This window comes from Pelobates fuscus, chromosome 2, assembly GCF_036172605.1.
Source record: "Pelobates fuscus isolate aPelFus1 chromosome 2, aPelFus1.pri, whole genome shotgun sequence".
Lineage (NCBI taxonomy): Eukaryota > Metazoa > Chordata > Amphibia > Anura > Pelobatidae > Pelobates > Pelobates fuscus.
This window is the reverse complement of record NC_086318.1, coordinates 176477225-176486640: the sequence shown is the minus strand read 5'-3', so window position 1 is coordinate 176486640 and position 9416 is coordinate 176477225. Positions and strand designations below refer to the sequence as shown.

The 9416-nt window shown below is 37.3% G+C and overlaps 1 protein-coding gene across 1 annotated transcript in view; it reads right to left on the bottom strand.

Moving 5' to 3' along the window:
* Window positions 1-825: 825 nt before the first annotated feature.
* The window catches only part of LOC134586239 (collagen alpha-1(XIX) chain-like), a 378704-nt gene continuing 370113 nt past the window's right edge, over window positions 826-9416 (bottom strand). The window contains exons 14-15 of the mRNA XM_063441732.1: window positions 8759-8812; window positions 826-900 (exon numbers count right to left, since the gene is read on the bottom strand). Coding sequence (XP_063297802.1) covers window positions 826-900; window positions 8759-8812 — 129 coding nt within the window. The remainder of the gene's footprint in view (window positions 901-8758; window positions 8813-9416) is intronic.

The following is a 9416-nucleotide window of genomic DNA, read 5'->3' as shown; positions in this document are numbered from 1 at the left end:
AGGGCACAGTGTAATTCTGTGTAAGGGCACGGTGTAATTCTGTGTAAGGACACGGTGTAATTCTGTGTAAGGGCGCGGTGTAATTCTGTGTAAGGGCACAGTGTAATTCTGTGTAAGGGCACGGTGTAATTCTGTGTAAGGGCACGGTGTAATTCTGTGTAAGGGCACGGTGTAATTCTGTGTAAGGGCACGGTGTAATTCTGTGTAAGGGCGCGGTGTAATTCTGTGTAAGGGCGCGGTGTAATTCTGTGTAAGGGCACGGTGTAATTCTGTGTAAGGGCACGGTGTAATTCTGTGTAAGGGCACGGTGTAATTCTGTGTAAGGGCACGGTGTAATTCTGTGTAAGGGCACGGTGTAATTCTGTGTAAGGGCACGGTGTAATTCTGTGTAAGGGCACGGTGTAATTCTGTGTAAGGGCACGGTGTAATTCTATGTAAGGCCACGGTGTAATTCTGTGTAAGGGCACGGTGTAATTCTGTGTAAGGGCACGGTGTAATTCTGTGTAAGGGCACGGTGTAATTCTGTTAATGCAGGTACCTACTGCAAGTTCCACTAAAGCCTATCTATTCTTTGTAGTACAGTTATATTAGGACTTATACAGACTTTCTACAGTTACACCAAATGGAATAGAAGAGTGAGTTTTCATAAAGGGGCACTCTCAGCACCATAATTACGAAAGTCTTTATACCTTTATACTGTACTAATGCAAACAATATATGGACCTATATATTTTTTACAAAACATCTAGTGCACTTTAGTCACTTTAGATTGGCATGATTTGTCATTTGCAAGCTCACATTTATGTTCATAACTGTCATGCTGAATTAAACGTCTACATGGGTGTTGACATGGGAAATACTTACAGGTATTGGAGCAGGTCCTGGGGGTCCCATTTCACCCTAATGAACAAAAATAAACACTTCCTATTACATAGAATTCTTATGATTTTATGTCTCAATGTTTTCTTTGTACACCCTATACTTACATTGCACACTTTATAAAATTATATTTATGCTGTTTAAATTATATTTATAATTATTAGAGCATACTGTTAATTCATACTATGTAGGTATAGTCCTACGATGTACCTACGTCATAGGAATTACAGCTTTCAAGCAGATAAAGTAAAGAAAACGGTTACCCTTGGTAGTTTATTTTTATGACAATTTATTTTTCTATAGCAAGGGTCTATGAAGCAAATACAACAATACAGTGCTTTCTAACTAGACATCAATAAAACGTGAGCATTACCTCTCATTACTGCTAATAGATACTATGGGATAGGCAACACAATACAAGTTATATTTACTAAGCAGCTGAAAGGCTACAGGAACGCAAGCAGAATTATAGAGCACAGCTGATTAGTGTAATAACTGCTGTGATTTAATGTAAAATACACACCACTTCAACAAGAAAAATAAAATCAAAATATGAAAAGGTTTTATTTCTCAAAATAAACTGTCTTGTTTTAAATTATGCTGTAGGTCTATTTAAATGCATACTAGGCTCCACTTAAAACACAGTGTATTCAAGATATTGTTACTGAATAAAAAGAGTTAAACAAGGAAGATGAGAAAGTCTATGCTTTTTGCATAAATGTTTTAGTTGTTTATCCAATCCTCTTTATTACGTTATGGAATTGAATGTCTTGTTCAAAAGAGTATATGGTCTTTTTCACCCCATCCTTCTCTACAACATATGTATTTGTACATGCTTTGCATTACAAAGCAATGTAAAAAAAAGAAAAATAAATAGTCTTTAAATGCTCCTGCGCTCAATTCTACACTGAAGAGAAACACATTTATCTGCCATAGCTTCATTCTAACATTCTACATGTTTGAAGAGTAACTGTAAATTCTAACGGACCCTTTATCCATAGTCTATATCAAGCTTTGTAGTTCAAACTTCATGGCTGCATTCTTGGAGCCAAGAAAGGAGAAGAGAAGAAGGACACTGAGAATACCAACCACACTACAGGTATTCTGTTCAAGCTGCCAGGAACATACAATTTTCTGTATTGTGTAGATGTTTGGTGTAACTGTACTTTACATTATAACAGCATGCATGAATTATTTGTACATTATAATGCTATTTTGAAGAAAATATAAAACCAAAACTGCTATCAGAGCAATAGCAAAACTCATACACATTTGACAATTTTTACACGTCTATTTTTGTTACTGTTTCTGAAGTATTGCAAGATAATGGATACCATATAATCTGTAGTGTTTTCCCCAAAAATACTTATAGGAAGAGGTAATACACCACCAATAATGAATTATTGGAATTTTACGATATGCATCACAAGCAGATGGGGTGGACTTTAGGTCTTGTGACTCCTCAGGTTTTTAAGGGCAGAATGTGAAGTGGTTATACAGAAATAAAGTTATTTTTACTGGAGCAATTTAGTGTACTCAAGCTCTATTATGGGTGAAGATTTAGAGCTATTTAGGCATATATTTATGTACAATTTCAATAAAGCAGCTTCCACACTTCTACAGGTGTTCCCTTCACCAGATGTAAAGTATTGTAGTAAGATGTATAAGAAGTGGAGCGATATAAAGTGAATAAGCCCCTATCACCAAACAAAGATAAATTTATACTTAGACTTTGCTGGATAGGATTCAAATTTCAAATGCAACATGCAAAAAAAGATCAACAAGAGATCATAGTACAGATCTGTATGGACTGATATAAATTCATATACGTATGTATAATATAAAAATTAACAATTTATTGTATACAATTCGTAAAAACAGCTAGAATATAGCTAAATAGCAGTAAAAACAAATTCCTGCTTACTGGAAATGGTGGTGAGCATAACGGTATATGTTCCCGTTTGCTCACAGCAAGACTGTCCCACACTGGGTGATGTCTCCTGAATCACACGAGTTGAATGGAGCTCCTGTTGTTGAGGTCGGGTCGGCAGGCGAGTGTAAGCTCGTTCTCTACTTCCGTGTTCCCGGCTCGTATTTTGGCTCCGCCTCCTCTTTTTGTGACAACAGTTAGTAGATGTTGATTCTGCCGTGGGGTTTTTAGATCGTGGCAGAGAGATCTTTTGCGCCTATTCCCTGTTATTCCGAGACACAATTAAAATTTCTTGGGCCAGGGAGGGAGAACCTTTCAACTGGTGGTCGGCTGGGAGCTCCTCAACAACAGGAGCTCCATTCAACTCGTGTGATTCAGGAGACATCACCCAGTGTGGGACAGTCTTGCTGTGAGCAAACGGGAACATATACCGTTATGCTCACCACCATTTCCAGTAAGCAGGAATTTGTTTTTACTGCTATTTAGCTATATTCTAGCTGTTTTTACGAATTGTATACAATAAATTGTTAATTTTTATATTATACATACGTATATGAATTTATATCAGTCCATACAGATCTGTACTATGATCTCTTGTTGATCTTTTTTTGCATGTTGCATTTGAAATTTGAATCCTATCCAGCAAAGTCTAAGTATAAATTTATCTTTGTTTGGTGATAGGGGCTTATTCACTTTATATCGCTCCACTTCTTATACATCTTACTAGAATGTGAAGTGGTTGTAAAGATGTATATGCTAGTAATCTGGAGGTAAAAAGAAGAGACACAGAATAGCCGTTAGATATAAAAACTAGGTTCCTGTAATTTGTTGGGGTACCGCTTTGGTTTGTAGACTTGTACACAGAGAGAATATTTGTTTTGCCCAAAACAACATATCTGGCCATATCACAGTTTGGCTCATCAAAATTTCAGTAATGAAAAATCTATACTGGAAACACATTTAATTAACTAAAATAACATAATATTTAATAAAAATAACTGCAAAGTATATACATAATATAAATATAATCAGATCACGATTATGTTTTCCCCATTAGTCACCTATTTTTTTTGGCACCATGGGAGGAATTCAGAATCATAAATCAAAACGAACATGCTTGTCAATTTTGTTTGGTTTATGATTGCGCTGCATTTTCAATTGGAATTCAGGAATTTGAAGATCACCCAATCGGCCTAAATTTGGCTCCAAGTCTAGTGCTTGGGACACATTTTATAGCTCTTGTTTTTATCCCAGTAAGGAAGAGAGACATCATTGACTCATGACATTACATTTGTTGCAAGTTACAAAGGTTAAAAAGTGTTTGAAGTGATGTAAATTAAGAGGGGAGCTAAAGGCGCAAGGTTCCACTTAAACATAGAAACATAGAATGTAACGGCAGATAAGAACCATTCGGCCCATCTAGTCTGCCCAATATTTTAAATACTTTCATTAGTCCCTGGCCTTAACGTATAGTTAGGATAGCCTTATGCCTATCCCATGCATGCTTAAACTCCTTTACTGTGCACTTCTATTTCAAAATCCTGGTGTGGTGGTCTCCCCCCCTTGACACCAAATGTATGAATTTTTAAAATGAAGAAATAACAGAACTGCAATTTTTCTATATCTTGCAGACTGATGCTGTGTTCTTGGTGTTCCCCATGTAGTGTCTGACAAATATGTACATTTGGATAGAAGCTGTAGTGCTCTAGGGGTTTGAATTGTTTCTTTAATAAAACAAAATGTTCCGCTTACTTTTGAAAGTCATCACATGATACCGTTTTGTTTTTTTTAAATCTATCCCTCCATCTCTCTCTGTCACTCTCTCCCTTTCTCCCTCTATTAATACATCTCTACAAACTGAAACATACATGAACAAGTAAACTCAAAGTCATTTCAATGTCAACAAATGATTCCCGCACAGAAGCCATCATATTTGCAGTCTATTAATCTTACTTTGTTTAAAGATGGTAGCCTAGAGGATTCTATATATATTTAAAATAGGTAATATAAGTAATATTAACAGAGGTTCATGTTTTAAACATAATTTCTGTTTGATCTTTTAATATCCGTACACTTTTACCACATATTTCATTGTAATGATAATGAATATGACTTTACATAAACACATTAGGGATTAGCTCTACATTTCTAACGATGTGCTTCCATATGGAGCAACCTGTTGGCGTTCAGATAAGCAGTACATCCCTGTAGATCTTGCAATGACATTCATGTGATAGAGAAATAAGCATTGTGTAATTACAGAAATGAATTGTATGCATTCACTAAGGTATTGTCAAAATTAGGGGATAGAGGATGCTATTTATTCATGCCACGGGTTGGGAACACAGGGGAGGCAAAATATGCCTTTGCCTTGGGTGGTATAAATCCTTGCTTCCGCCCTGGCTAGAATGCTGTTGTAAATATTTATGTAATTATGAAACTCTTCAGGATACATTTGGGTTTAATTTCTGTCCAATTAATTAATGCACTGGACCACATAAAAAAAAACAAACACAATATGAACTGGAGCAATAAGACTAACTGGAGTCCTAAATAATGGAAAAACACAGTCAATTGGTTTCCTTGGTAACCACTTCTTTTAATTGTAATTGATATTTCAAAGATGCCAGTGCAGAGCATGGAAATAAAAAGTATTTAAAAAAAAAAAATAGAAATTAAACTTTTTGATAAAAGATTAAAGCAGCTGTGTCATCAGAAATTAACTTTGAATGATGATACAGCATTTTACAAATTGCTGTGATAACATAGTCCTTTTGTCATGTTTCATTGCACACAGTTGGCACATCGTATAATCTGCCATTACATCATACTGGACTTCTCACTTTGGGCACAGCGGCACACTGCAACATCAGGCAGATCAAAGGCTGTATTGTAGCTTCCCGTTACAATGCTGGGAGATAAGCAATCCAATTGACGTTAACTACATTTATGGAAAGAATTGTTCAGGTAGCAAAGCCAATTTAGAAAACAATTTTAACATGATGTTACTAGTAATTTGTAGTATGAAAATAAAATAGACAAATCTATTGGGGGGGAAAAAATAGACTTAATATACTATACCAGTAACCTATATGAAAATACAAATTTCCCAATGTAAATGGCATTTGTTTGTTTTTACAACAAATTTAAATGTTTGAGGCTTCGACTGCAATAATATTAATCATTAATGATTTTACTTCAAAATGAATTCTAGATACAAATTAATCTGTTAACCTATTAGAGACGTGCCCTGTATGTTGCCATTTAATGTTAAATGCCCACCAAATCATGGGTCTTGCTGATCATGTCAACACCAGGCTATTGCTTGAACAAAACCCCACCAAGGTTGCCCCAGGCATTTAAGGTATGTCGTCGTTTTAGGGACTGGACAACAATAGCTACTGGGTATGCTACTAGATATGCCTCCATTCTTTATGGTGTTGAACCTTCTTATAGTGAGATGGAGTCATATTAGTCCGGATATTTATTGTTTGCTTGCAAAAAGCATTTGACAAAAATTCAGTGTTTTGTACATGGACCTGATAGCAAAAATCTCAAAAAGGCCTTACTTACGAACATTCACACCAGTCTGGCAATCCCCTTCTGTGGGCTGGTCTGGCCCTTTTTGGGTTTCTTTTGGGGCTTGGTAGAGAAAATGGCAAATTTTACCTCAAAAAGGTATTTGGGATAAAAATCGAAAATCTGTTGTCAACTGGTTTCAACAACATCTTATTAGTGAACTTAATTCTTTTATGGCTTTATAATACCAAAAATAAGTTTTCTTACTTTTTTATCAAATGTCATTTATAATAAATACATTTATGTTAAGGGTGATTGGAATATGTCTTTAGTATATACTTTTTTTTTTTTTTAATTGGCCCTATGTTCATAGCTACCTGGTATATAAATAGATTGGATGTGTGATGTCCTACCTGACTCACAGTTTGCCTTAGTAAAGTATCCTTCTGAAATCTTTTCATTTATTTGTATGTACATTTTTTTAATCTTACATTGTATAACTACTTGTAATACAATACATATTATAGATGTACAGACAGGGCCGGTGCGACCACTAGGCTAACTAGGCAGCCACCTAGGGTCTAGGCAGTCTAGAGGTGACTTACAGGAGGGGAGAGCACTGACTGCACAGTGCTCCCCTCCTGCCCAGACCTATATTTACTGCAGTGCGACTGCCCTCTGCCCTTACAGGGGCTCACAGCAAGCTGTCCCATGCGCCCCTTGCAGAAACGGGAACAAAGGTTCTGCAGCAGCTGGCCGTCCTGCACTCTTTACATTAACCAGCTGTTCCCCATGCAGCCACAGGTGGCGCTGTGCTGGGAGAAGGTGATTACTTTTCACTTCTCCCAGCCTACAAAGCAGCGCATGGGAGAGAAAGAGAGAAGAGGAGGCTCAGAAAAGGCATGTGTCACTTTACAGAATATTCAGTAAGTATGTCTGTTTACAATCTGAGAGATCAGCTCTGTTTTCAACAGTTCAACAGCTAGCTGGACTTTTTTTTTTTTACTAAATACTTTATTGGAATTTACTCTGTTTGACTTCTCTATTGATATTCTGTACCCGTATTCTTTCACTTTCACCATTCCTTTCTCTCAGTTCCAACTCCTTCACTAGATCCCCCTTCTCTCTGCTTCTTCAATTGTTATACCTTTTTCTCATACTCTAATCTTTCTCCCATCCAATATATCAGTCCCCTTCTCCTCCACCACATCACTTATTCACCCTGAACATATTAGTATAAAATGTCTAACTCAGCCTCATCTGCCCTATCTCCTCCTAGTTTGTAGTAAAAAATATTTGCTCAGACATCCTTTTAACATGAAAATGGCTAGAAGATTCAGTGTTTGTTTGTGGAGACAGGCTGCAGCAAAAGCCATCAACATCAGTTGGCTGATAATGGCAGGGTACTGGGCAATGTGGATACAGGATCCCCATTGGCACAGCAGACAGGGATGCAATGTGTTCAGAAAACGAGAATCACAGTGTTTTTTTCTTTACAGATTTTATTTCAGTGCAACTCCCATCGGCGGATGGTGAGAGTTGCATCCCTAAATCAGCAGGAGAGGCCACTTCATCTCTTACCTACTATTGCAAACCTATGCCTCTTTATCTCTTACCTGCAGCAAGGGGCCTATAGGAAGCCCCATCAGCAGAATCTTGACCTTGGCCAAAGAGGAACATGTAGGGGTTGGGGGGACTACAAAGAGAGACACAGTTGGACTTGGGTTGAACAAAGGCACACACACAGTGGGGCTTGGGTTGAACAAAGGAACACACACTTTGGGGCTGGGGGACAAAGATACAGACACAGAGGGGCTAGGGGAAAAAGACACAAACACAGAGGGAGTTGGGGGAGCAAAGAGACTAACAGAGGGTCTGGGGGGGGGGACAAAGAGACCCACAGAGAGGCTGGAGACGACGACAAAGAGACCCACAGAGGGGCTGTAGGGGAGAAAGAGACACACAGAGAGGCTGGGGAAGAAAAAGAGACACAAAAAGGAGTTGGGAAAGAAAGTAACACACAAAGGCGCTGGGAGACAAAGAGGCAAACAAAGTTAGCAATTTTTATTGGGGGATGCAAGAAACTGGTGTGACCTAGGGTACAAAATAGTCTTGCACTGGCCCTGTTTACAGATGAATAGAACAATAATTAATGGATGAAATAAAATGTTTACATTTGTGGGTCTTACAGAATATTTAGCAAGGGGTTTGTACTTTAAACTATATAAGTCCATCAAGGGGAACATGAAATAACTGGCCATTCATGTTTTATCGCCTTTCATTTATCTTGTTCATGTTCAAATTGAATTTCTGTATTTTTCAACTGTCTTTGTACACATCGGAAGAAGTATAAACCATGAATGAGTTAATACTAAGAATACTTTTCTTAAAATGATTTTCTTAGCAGCCTGATAAAAATGAACATCTTACCTTTTCTCCCTTGAGGCCAACAGGCCCCTCGAGCCCCGGTTTGCCGTCCAAACCCTGTGCAAAGAAAAAGTGAAGAGTACACATTTATGATTAGAAACTGCACACAATGCATGTGAATTATTAACAGGGTTAGAATAATGAAAACAAGTTAGACGTTCAGTACCCTCCAATCTTTATGCCACAGATCACAGTGAGTGGAAAAATAGAGACAGGCTGGCACTCAAATGATAAGCAACATCTGTGCATTGGTGGGGGCAGAACATTAAATCAGCTAGTGTTCTAAATACTAAATATCTGTGCAACTTCACTTCTTGCTAAAATTACATTAATTTACCATCTGGAAGGAGCATCATTTAAAGTTATGAGATTTTAAATACCCACTTGAATTAAATTACTGAAGGAATAAATAGTTCTGATTTAGCTCTTAGTTGGCCTTTAACAAGCTCACAAAATGCTTCATGAGGTAAATTGGAATTTTAAGCTCCTTTTTGTTGATCTAAAATATGTAAAATCAAAGGTTCCCCCTCATGTATTGTGCATTATTTATAAACATTGTGACTTTAATAGGTGCTAGGGCACCAATTGCAGCAAGGGATTGCTGTTTGTGTGTGTGTTTTCGTTAAGAAGGAAAAATGCAGATGTGGATAATTGTATACCA